The 12,278-nt window shown below is 36.5% G+C and overlaps 1 protein-coding gene across 1 annotated transcript in view; it reads right to left on the bottom strand.

The window, feature by feature from the left end:
* The window catches only part of pth1r (parathyroid hormone 1 receptor), a 67,696-nt gene that overhangs the window by 27,566 nt on the left and 27,852 nt on the right, over positions 1 to 12,278 (bottom strand). The window contains exon 2 of the mRNA XM_084732641.1: positions 7,285 to 7,387. Within this exon, the coding sequence (XP_084588767.1) occupies positions 7,285 to 7,387 (103 nt within the window). The remainder of the gene's footprint in view (positions 1 to 7,284; positions 7,388 to 12,278) is intronic.

Genomic DNA, 12,278 nt, shown 5'->3' on the forward strand with positions numbered 1-12,278 from the left:
GACTAATATATTTTTTAAATTAACTTTTTTTAAAAAAAACGCTTGCAGTCCTGGTGTACTAATACCCTAATCTGAGGAATTTAGAGCGCATTTCTATTAAAGTTTAACACATTTTTGATTGCAGTGAGGAACATTTATAAAAAGCCATCCAGGAATCATTATAACTTGAACTTCTCAGTATTTTCCTCTCTTTCTTGTCATTCTGGAAACTTCCTTGTCTATTTTCAGTGAAGAATACTCTGCATGTGACTTTGTAATAATACATCTATACTTAGCTCAGACAAAGAGCGGCAGGTTCAAAGGGGGAAGAAAAAAAATGCCATTCCAAAGCACGGAGCCCCTTAATTGTCAGCCAAACCGTGGACCTCAGCCCTCTGATAGTGGGAGCAAAGTCCCTTTCCCCACAGATTCCTGGCAAAAGCCTCTCTCATGGCTTGGCATTTGTGTTGCATTATTGAAAACATCTGCCCCACTTTGACCACTAATAAGTAGCTACGAATAAAACTAAAACTATCCTCTCTTTGCAGTAGATCCATTATTTTCTCATTCCTGTAATCAAACTTGCAAAGAAACATCTGAGGCGATGACGACATGCTTTTTATTTGCCTGTCACTTGGAGCGCAAAATTAAAGAGCAGACTGAGTGGAGCTGACGGATTCTTGCAGATTTCTGGTGGGAGAAAAACAGCGTTTAGCTCTGAAAATCACACTGACCACACATCCTGGGAGTAAAAGTAGAATTGCTGTTCACTTTTGCCATAGATTTTATAGACATAGGACCACCTACTAACTGGCTTAAATTAAACACCCAACACACACACACATACACACGTAATTTCCCGCACATTTCTTGACCACGATTTAAATATAAACGTGACTACGGGGGGAGTTTGGTATTAGTGATGTCACTGGGGTTTTTAATAAGGTTTTCTTTCCCCCCCTCAACTTATTTGATTCGGACCTACAGATGTCAAAACACATATTGCATTTTCTCATGATACATGCAACCTTTTATAATGATTGCTGATGTTATTCTACACCCAGACCGCAAACTTGAAGGCTGAGCTATTTTCACACTGCAAGGTCTGGGGCATTGAACCCACATCCCTCCACTGTACTCTCCAGGCAAACCTCAGTGTTTCCCTCAATGAAAACCTTGTCTCAGTCACGTAATGGAGACTTTTTGTGTATTTAAAGCACAAATGAGAAATAAAAACAAATAAATCACATGTTGAAATGCAACGAAAGCCGAGGTTTTCGAGTCGGACTCAGTATAATCCGTCCTCAATGGGGAAGATCTGCACGATTAAGTCACAACTCAGAACAAATCCCACATTTCACACCAGCGTTTTAAAATAGTCATCACTCCACATCTCCTATAATAGTTCAGAAAACCACCAGTTTACAGTGCCAGAAAAAGACTCCGGGGGTGGTCAGGCAGGACACAGGCAAGACAAATACAGATGTAAAGCCAGAGTCCTAAAAAATGCACGCTAGCTGCTATTCTCTGAGTTCACCTCAACCCAAGAAGTCAAGGTCGCACCACAATACAAGAAAAGAAAGAACATGCTAAAAGGAAAAATCTTACCAAATCCTAATGACCACTTCAAGGAGAACAGTTACATGGGTCATCAGAAAGCACAAGTAATGCTTTCCTTGAACTTTATCTCAGATCTTGACAGTCTCTTTAATTTTACTCAAACACAAACCACTACTTAGATTTCAAATGATTTCCACATTACAGTACATAATTACAAACAACCACTTAAGTTCAAATCAAGTTCAAATGAAGTGAACTCAAAGCGATTCATGTGCTTTTGAGTAAAAAAAAATCTCAAATCAAGCATGATAAATGAGCACATATGTGGTTATTCAGGCATTAACTAGAACTACACTGGGGACTCCTTTTTCTTTATTAAGGTAATATATGTTTATGTTAATTCCTTCAGCTGTTATTGAACACACATGTGCAACCTTCTGAAAGAGGTCAGCAAACAGCCACCACGTGCAGGATGAGTCACGTCAAGTGTGTGCCAGCAGCATCAGGGACACAGGTCAGCTCTTACATCCTGATGTACCCCAAAACAGCACCTCGAGCATTTTTACAGAATCCCAGTCTGGTCTGATGGGCTTGTTAGAATCCACATTCAGTGTCAACTGAAGTACAAAGAAAAATTGCAACAGAACTGCAACCAACAGTTACTTAAACTACAGATCATTTTAATTAATAATGAGTATTCTATCGTTTTTTATTAAGCATTTATTTTTTCTAGCCTATAAAAGTTAAAAAATAGTGAGGTGATTGCTTGTTTTGTCAGGTTTATTCAATTTAATTGGTATTTTGCAATATTTCCTTGACAAAAGACTTTAATTAATCAATCATTAAAATTGTTTATGATTAATTTTTTGGTGTATTAAATGCATAGTATGTAACTTCTGCCACTAGGGGTCTCTCACACCAAAACAATGACAAACGACGTAGTTTGATGACGTTGTTAAGTTGTGTGGGATCATGGGAGGTGATGTATTTTAGTTTTATTCATGTTACGTTTAGTCATGTTTGCTGGCTTTCCTGTTTCCTGGACTTAGTTATGTAGACTTATCTACGCTGAAATGTAAAACAAATTTTAAAGATGCTAAAAGATGTTGCTGCGGAACCCGTAAAAGCAATATATAATCACATTTTAAGTTTGCTAATGTTAGCAAAATGCTAGCTAACTAGATAGCAAATGATTGCTGTAGATTACCTAGCTAGCTAGCCAGCATTTTGCTAACATTAGCTATGAGATGTATTTAGCTAGCAAACAATTTATGTAGATTAGCTAGCTACTTAGACAAGTCCACCAGTAACATCTTTCAACCATCTTCAAAATTTGGTTTTCTTTTCAACATAGACGAGCCTAGCACATCAAGTATGTGAGGAAACAGAGAAGGAGAAATTTGATTGGGGTTTCAAAAGGGGCAGGACATAGAAATGGCCAAAAAGTAGCCTTTTACCTTCAAACAACTCAAGGCTAACTTTTTCCTTTTTTTTTTTTTTTTTGCAAAGCTAAGCTAAATGGCTGCTAGCTGTTTCTTTATTTTTCCCATACAGACATGAGAGTGGTATCTATCTTCTCAGCTGACTCTCTGCATGAAAGCAAGCAAGCAGTATTCCTAGAAAATTGTATATCCTCAAATAATTAATATATTTTACATATGTGTGACTCACATCAAAATCTAATCAAGATTGCACAAAATTTACAATTTGATTTAACACTAGGACATTTTAAAATTTTGACCTCCAGATTCAATCTACAGACATTTAGTCAATGAAAAGACAGCTGCAAATGTGCTTGGAGGTGGCTGTTGAAGTGTGACACCAGGCTTGCCAGTCACTACAACATGTCAGGACGGATTAAGCATGATGGTGGTCAGATGAACAGCACAGACTCTCATCTGAGAGCAGCCAAATGTTCAACTGCCTGCTCTGCATTAGCATCTATGGTCATCCTGTTAAAAAGGCTTTGAGGAAAAGCACAGCGCCCTTATATAAACCCCGGACATCTTACGCAAGCTGCTGTTTGGCGCCTGCAATTCTCAATAGTAGCAATGCTGTCATATTTTCAAAATCCAATTTGAGATTTGCGGACATTTATCAAAACCATGAAAAGTTGGGAAATACCACGACGCGGGGCACTGGGACTAGTGGGAACGGTCAACAAAAGCTTTTGTGTTCTTAGCCTGGAAGTAAACATTTTTAATTATGTGTTTCATTTACAATGGGGTATCGTTTGGAGGGTCGAAGAATTCAATGCGACCACAATGCACTGGGGTTAAAGAGGAAATAATGCGACTGGTTTGGCTGTGGAATCTAAAATTCTCCTCCAAACAATCAACTGGGAAAATGACAGTAACCACAATGGGATACAGTAGATGCTGGGGTCTGCTGGAAAATGGCGCTGTTCAGACACCCATAAATACACAAGAGCACCCCAGGATCAGCTTCGCCTTCAATCACAGCCTCGGGAAAGCCACAGAGAGGACAAAGAAACCAGAGCAGCATTTTATAAAGTAACCATCAGCTTACAGTACACACTCAACTGCCTGGCGACTACTCCAAACAAAGGTATTTGATTTGAACGTATCAGCAAAATATAGGCAAAAAAGGCACACATTTTATTCTATCTTGACCTGCATCTACAACTTCATCTGATTGGCATAAGCTCTTATAATCAACAGTCACATTCAATCAAGTCGCCAATCACGGTCAATCAAGACAACGAGACAGTCTTTTCAGTCTGATTGTCACAGTTCTGCTCTTGGTTCTGCTGTTTACGCCCACATTTCCTGGTAAACTTTATTGTTTGTGTAGATTGATTTCTTCCTACATTTCAGCTTTTTCCTGCTTCTCTTTCTACATCTGATGGCATCTCCTGCTTCAAACACACAGGTAGCTAAACACACACGTTCTGTACTCATGTAGAAGTACAGATACGTGTGTGAAAAAGATTCTGGTAAAAGTAGAAATACTGACTCAACTTCTTTACTCAAGTAAAAGTGGAAAAGTACAGGTTCTGAAGGACATTTCTACTACTTTTCATCGTGCTGCCTCTTTTATGACATTTTTGTCGTTACCTCTTTTTCATTTTGTTGCATCTTTTACGTCATTTTTGTCTTGTAACGGCTTCTATGTTGTTTTCGTCTTGTTGGTCTTTTACATAATTTTGTGTTGTTATGGCTTTTGCATAATTTTCATTTTCTTACATTCTTCATTTTACTTTAAGTTATATTACACCATTTTTGTCTTGTTACCTCTTCTTCATCTTGTTACATGTTTAACATTATTTTCCTTTTTACATCTTTTTCATCTTTTTATATCTTTTTCATTTTGTTACATCTCTTACATTGTTTTGTCTTGTTACGTCTTTTACATCATTTGTGTGCTGTTACGTCTTTTATGTAATTTTTATTTAATTTCACGTCATTTAAGTCTTATTACATCATTTTTGTATAGTTACATCCTTTAAGTTCTTTTGGTCTTGTTATATCCTTTATTTGATCTTTGTCTTGTTACTTCTCTTACATATATTATATCTTGTTACCACTTTATCGTCATTTTTGTCTTTTTCTGTCTTTTTCATCCTATGTCATTTACATCTTATGTCTTTTACATCATTTTTGTGTTGTTATGTCTTTCACATTTCACATAATTTTCATTCTGTTACATTTTTCACATCATTTGAGCTTTATTACACCATTTTGTATAGTTACATCTTTTATGTTCTTTTGGTCCTTTATGTCTCTTCTTGTTACTTCTTTAACATCAAGTTGAACACTGAAGTAAAGTACAGATACCTGAAAATGCTACTTAAGTACAGTAAAGAATTATTTGTCCTTAGTTGCTTCCCATCTCTGCCTGTACATCATGTATATGTGAACCATGAGGTTCTCCTCGGTGTAGCCGCTGGGGGATTTATTGCACTCTCCATTGAATCTCCTGCTCCAGCTGGAATTCATTGGGGAACTCCCTCAATAGCTGAGCGTTTTCTGACAAATGAAAGTATTTTCCTGCGATAAATGGCTTTGACAAAAGTGTTGATAACAGAAATCTTCTTAAAGCAACTCAGTGCAGGTAGTGGAAAATCACGCTATTGGAAAGCTAATCAAGCCTAATGGAGTGGGACATTGTGGTCACATGAGCCTGACAAAGCCTCACACAATGAACATCATTAGTTTTCTTCAGCGTTGCTAAAACATGGCATTTTAATCGATACGCACAAACCATGATGGACAGGCTCATGGATTTTATCTGGTATCTATCAGACACAGTCATTTAATTGGGTGACTTGCATGACAAACACCAACACTGTAATCCCTTTGTCACGCTGTTCTCATACTATGGCATGACAAAAATCACAGTCTGGTTAAAGGAGCAAACAATGGGCCAAAAGCTACCAGCTGTTGAGTGATTACAGATGTTCTTGCAGGGAAAAAATCAGATCAGCTGCAAAAAAGACATCCTACAATAGTAATAGTGATATTTGATATTTTCCTCACATTCTTAATATTCTGGTAACACTTTATAATACAAGTGGTAAATTGTTAGTTAATTAAACTTTTTTTTTTTCTGTTAATAAACATTCAAATAATGTTAATATGCTCTATATATATCATTTAAAAACTCAACTTTTCTAAACATCAGTAGCAACTTTAATCCATCCAGATAATGTTTATAGCGGGCAGTTTTCATCTTGTCAAATACTGCATCATGGTCAGTGGCCCTCGCTTCATAATATGCCTCTGTAGGTACTCCTCTGGTGTCAGTTTAGCACATGCACGGTTCTGCAATCAAATCAAACTACTTAAGTACTTCAAGGAAACAAAACTACTTGGTTAGGTGCTGGCTAACAAGTCCCTGGGTGTTATACACTGTACAGTGGCTGCCCACTAATTATAGGAAGAGTTAAATGCAGGAAATGCATTTGACTTTATAATTGTACGCTGTATAACTGTATGATCACAGTGAAGTTGGCCTTTACCTTTAACTTTACCTTTACATTTACATAAACCTTTATGAAAAGATCATCCTTAGGTATGTTATTTATCTACGTTTGTATATAATTTGCACACATTAGTTTTAGCCACAAAACAATTATTAACCATTAAGAAAGAGATCTCTCTATAATAATCTATAATTTCTTACGGGTTTAGAGATCATTGGTAATTACCAACAAAATACTTAGTATATACAGTTTTATACTGTGTGCATCAATAAACTGGTTTACTAATTTAATCAGAATGTAATTGTGATCGTCTCTTATCATCTTATCTTTTATAATATATAATTTACAACCTAATTATATTACATTATATATATAAATAATCTTTAGCCATGCTCGTGGTATAGCTGCACTCAGTCCACTACTTTGGTCCAGAGTGAAATATCTAAATAAATATTGCCTGGTTTGCCATGACATTTTGTAAAAACATTCACAATCTCTTGAGGATGAATCATCGCCATCATCAGGTGAGATTTTAAATTTCTTCGATATTGCGTGTTGTGACCAAAAACCTGCAAAACTAATAACATTCCCATCAGCCTCAGCTGTTCTTTGTGCTCAGCACTATTTAGCAAATGTTTAGCATGCTAATGTGCTTAATTATGGTGAACATACTAAACATTATACCTGCTAAATCAGCATTTTAGCATTTGCATAGTCATTGTGAACACATTAGCATACTGACATTAGCTCAAAGAACTGCCAGCACGGCTTCAGACTCATCCTCTTGTTTCTTTACTCACCAGGAATCTTATGCTTTGACTTGATGTTCCCCTCACACTTCCGCTTGGCTCTGAACAGGAGGCCTATCTGTTCCTCTTTTGTGAGCACATCATCTGCGTAAACCTGCAAAAATAGAAACAACATGGAGTTAAACATTGAAATATTGAAGTATAAATGGCAGTGAGGTGCCACATGCATGTTGTAAACACTAACCTCCACCGATAAACAACATCATTAAGCAATATGGCATTTTTTGTCATGTTGACAAAGAGGCTAACTGTAAAAGTCAGGGTGATTTTGAGCTCTCAACATTTGTGGATCCATCTGGTTCTGAAGTAAAGGTTCTGACTTTGCTCTTTGAGTAAACATTAGCATGAAATGCGTCATTTGGCTCCAAGAAAGAAACACGTAATTGAATCAACTATTGTCAGGCAGAAGTACTGAATCCACACTGATGCATGACATTGAAACCAAATTGAAAGCACTTGTTATGTTGAATGTTGAATAAATGTCAGATTTTCAATCATGATTGACACTGGACCAACACTGATTCACCCATTACATTAAAAGGATTCCTGTGATTGAATTTTAATTGATTTTGATATATTGAAACAAATAACTACAAGAAAGGAGACCTTTCATGACATTTTCTTGATTAATACAACATGATACTGGTCTCCACATGCAAGTAACGTACAAGAAAACTTTTGCTTTTATTAAACAAAAAAATAAAACATTTCCAAAAAGTAAACAACAGTCTGATCTATCTCCAGGCATGATTTCCATTTCACAGCTGCTTCACTACCCTCTAACCGCTGCTCTCTGTCTCCCTGGCCATAGTGCTGCAGACAGCGAGTTCTAAATCCAGTTTCCTTCTGTGAAATAATCCTCCAAATGTACTTCTGACATCTTCTCAAATGGAATATGAGTGAAAGCAACAGGGCGGCCTGGATTTCAGACAGCCTGCTTTCTATCTGGATGGTCAGATTAGATTGTACTTTGACCGCGACAGTCCACCCATCAAAGTGTTCATGAGCGAATAGTATATTTATGTCTGTTTTAACGGCCATGAAGCAAAGAAAAAAAAAATCTTGTAAAAGACTGTTATTCCTTGACTAAACAGTATCAGTTTCACTTGTTGTTTATAGTCCCAGCTTGTACTCCTGCGGTTAAATGCTATGCATGGTCACTAATCGGACATGACAAACTTATAACATGGACAAAAACGACTTTTTATTCCTACAACCTATATTTTCTCAGCTTTTGAACATTGTGTTTGAGAGTGGCGTGGTACCTCAGGTGTGGTTTTCCAGTCAAGGAAAGATTTTCCATTCTAATAGGTCACACTGACTGGCTCGCTGTTTGCCCATGGATCACTTTTGGGCAATGACAAATGTGACTGTATTGAAAATGACCACATTCATTTTTAACAGAGCGTGACAAGAAAAGTGGAAATGAAAACATAGAAATTCATGCACAGCATTGCAACTAAGGCGTAGATCACTGGACAAATCATCGGGATTTTCTACTCTGTCATATAAGGGTTTTCATGCCGCTTTTAAGCTATACTACAAAATGCAACACGTATCCACACAGTGAAACACAGACTAACATGTATGGCATACAGGGCGCCTGGAGGCGCAGCTAAAAAAACTCCCTGTCTTGTTTTTTTGGTTCAGTGATGCAGAGCAAACAGTACAAATTAAAGACAGACGTTTGCTCAGAGCAGCTGACTCCCTGGCTGCAGTTTGTATTTGTCAGCTTCAGACACAAATTACATGTCTGAATGTAAAGAAATCAAATTCTGCTTGAACACTTTGATCAAAACAAGGAGTGGGCAGGTTTATATAGTGATGGGAAAGTCATCTGCCAAGAGGCACATTAGTCACAACATGCAGAGAAGAATGAAATGAAATGACACAGAGAGAGTGACGTTAAATGCAAAGCCAGATACAAATAATTATGTTCTGTCCTGTCTGTAACTAGAATTTGATGTCACTGATTTGTTCACGCCTGTCTTGTAAAGAGATTTGAATCTGGCCAGCATGATTCATATATTAGATTCGCAATATTAGTACTTGAGAAAGACAATAAACACAAAAAGCGGATGATTACATACCTATGTTTGTGTTTAGGCATCTAACAAGTTATCCTACAGTAGTATTTAGTACAAATATTAGCTATATTCTTCTTTCTCTTTCTTTCTTTGAAAAAATGCAGTGGAGGTGCAAGAAGAATTCTGATCTTATACTAGTAAAAAGGATAGAATAAAAGTTTCTGTCTGTAATAATATGGTAATAGTGTGGAAAATAGTTTGATGTAAAGAGAAAGCCTGATAATTAAATAATACTATGCAATTACTGATGTAATAACCAGGTAATGGCTTGGTATTAACAGTGATTATATCTGGGTAATAATGGGTAATAACAGGCTATTTGTGCAATACCTTTCAAATCACATTAAAAGTCAAAATTGGTAATTACCACATCATACCAGACTACCATGTTATAAGTAGGACCTGACTGATACTAGATTTCTGGAGCCAACGCCTATATCGATATTAGAGAGTTAAAAAAAATCCAGTATCAGCATACCAGCTGATACTCTTTATTTTTATATACATGTATGATTATGTAAAAACCAAAATGACAACAGGGCATTAAAACAGTACAATTTCAACATTTAAAAAAAATAAATAATTGTAAATAAAAAACATACAAATAGAAAAACAGAATAAAACATGCATGAAATGCTCCCTACACACCTAACAAATAAAAGAAATAGAAACAATCTGCATTACATTTTTTAAAACAACAACAACAACAACAAAAACAACAACAACAACAACAACAACACTATAGACAGATATGGCCATGCTATGCCAATATTTGGCCGGTAATATCAACCATATATATCTGTCTGGCTCTAAAAGAAATACAAAAAGAAAATACAGAAATAAATAACTCGGAGGAAATAAATAAATGTAATGGGGAAATGTACAACAGCTAATTAATTAATTAAATTAAATAGAAAATTAAATAGTAATGTAAATAAATCTGTGAATTAATACAAAGGTAAATAAATACAGAACTAACCAGAAAGAGAAATATGAATTATGTAACATTTTATAAATCAATTAATGCCAACATTCATCTCATCTTATTATTCTTGGTGCATTGAATTGGGTGTTAATTTATGTATTGACTCATTTATTTATTCATTTTTATTTTGGCAGTTATGGTCCTACAGTTTAAGCTATAATAAAAACATATTTCACAAAGTGATTCTGTGTTTTATAAGTTAAATCTTATGTAATGCCTATAGCTGTCAAATAAATGTAGTGCAGTAAAAACTGCAATGTCTCCCTAAAATGCAGCGAAGGAAGGAAGTTTTTCCTCGTTGCAGTCGCCTCACTGCTTGCTCTTGGTTGGGTTTACAAAGAGTAAAGTCTAGACCTGCTCTATTTGTTATGATTTGGCGTCATACAAATAAAAATGAATGGAACTGAAAGTAGACGTATAGAAGAAAGTGGAAATACTAAAGTAAGGTACAAGTGCTGTAAATTTGTATTTACAGTGAGTTCAACACTTGCTGCTACAAATGACCAGAACCAGCTATTGCAGCAAAGCAAAGTTTTGACACCTTCCAGACTGTTTAAACTCTCTAGTGCCTGTTTACAATCTGAAATAAGCAGTTAAGGAACTTCTAAATCTGCATGCTGAGTTATTTGGGAACAAAGACGTGTATACATTGTCTCTGAAGCAAGTGCGTAATTTCGTGAGCTTAAAATTAAACTGTAAATACCGAGCTGTCGTGGAGTTGCTGCACACAAAACCATAATACCTCAATCCATCAATATTTTCACTACTCTCAGGCCTGAAATAAGGATGTCCAGTCTGGGAGCTGAATAAGGTTACAGAATGAAGACGTTTATGGCTTTGCACAGCAAACAACCACAGATGGAACAACATTCGACCGCAGGCGAACAAGGATAGATACTACCTGTTTACTGTACTAACTATGCCAATATAGAATATTCCACTGAACGCTCCTGAGACGTTCACGCTATTTTCATCTCAATAACTGGCTGGTGTTACTTTAGGTGAGAGCTCAACCAACAGGAAACCAGAAACAGTCAATCTGGATAGTAACTGCTCTGAAAGGACAAGTGTCATTATCGCAATTCTGTGCGTTTTGACAGTTTGAATGTAACTTTAAAAGCTCTTTCATACCTTTTTTTTGTCACCAGGGTCATTTTTACTCCCGTCAGACACTTCAAAATGGACTGAAATGTCATGCAGTTTAAATCACACTGTGCACATCAGTTACAGTTTGCTCTTTTCAGCTTTTCCTCAACAAAACTGCTAACCGAAGCTGCTGTTCCAACACATTAAGAACAAATATCTTAACCTTTACAGCGCAGTTTGAGCTCCCCGTGAAACATTAAACTAAAATGAGGCGTGGGGTTTATTTTCTTTCTCAAAAAACGAGGGAAACGTCTCCTTCATCTGCAGACTGCCGCTCAGAGGGACGCGGAGGAGGAGTATCATTTACCATTTTAAGAAGAGAATCCTGGGTAATAAGTGTGCCCCCTGATTATTTCTGAAAACTATTCCTCCTCCACTGGCCAGAGTCCAAACCTCCAAAGTAAACACGACTCTCACAGGGAGAAACATGGACATTCTTATTTACTGCATTTCATTCAAAACACAGTAATCTTTTTGTCAAATGCTTTTGAGTGGATGCCAGAAATGAAATGAAATGAAAATTAGAAAAATACACACCATATAAATATGTGTGTTTTCATCACCGGTCGCTAGAATACAAACTCCACTTGCATAAACCACAAGTTTCTATTTGTCTTCGCAAACTGTGGCTTGATGACTTAAACTGCAGCTCTCTGCAAAGATATAAGACCAATATTGAGAGAACTGTATTTAGGCTGGTGCGTCAAGACAGTGTTGAACCACTACGGCTAAATACTGACACTATTTAGTGTGAGAGTGAAGGTACA

The sequence above is a fragment of the Lutjanus erythropterus genome, chromosome 12, assembly GCF_056507025.1.
Source record: "Lutjanus erythropterus isolate fLutEry1 chromosome 12, fLutEry1.hap2, whole genome shotgun sequence".
Taxonomy (NCBI): domain Eukaryota; kingdom Metazoa; phylum Chordata; class Actinopteri; order Lutjaniformes; family Lutjanidae; genus Lutjanus; species Lutjanus erythropterus.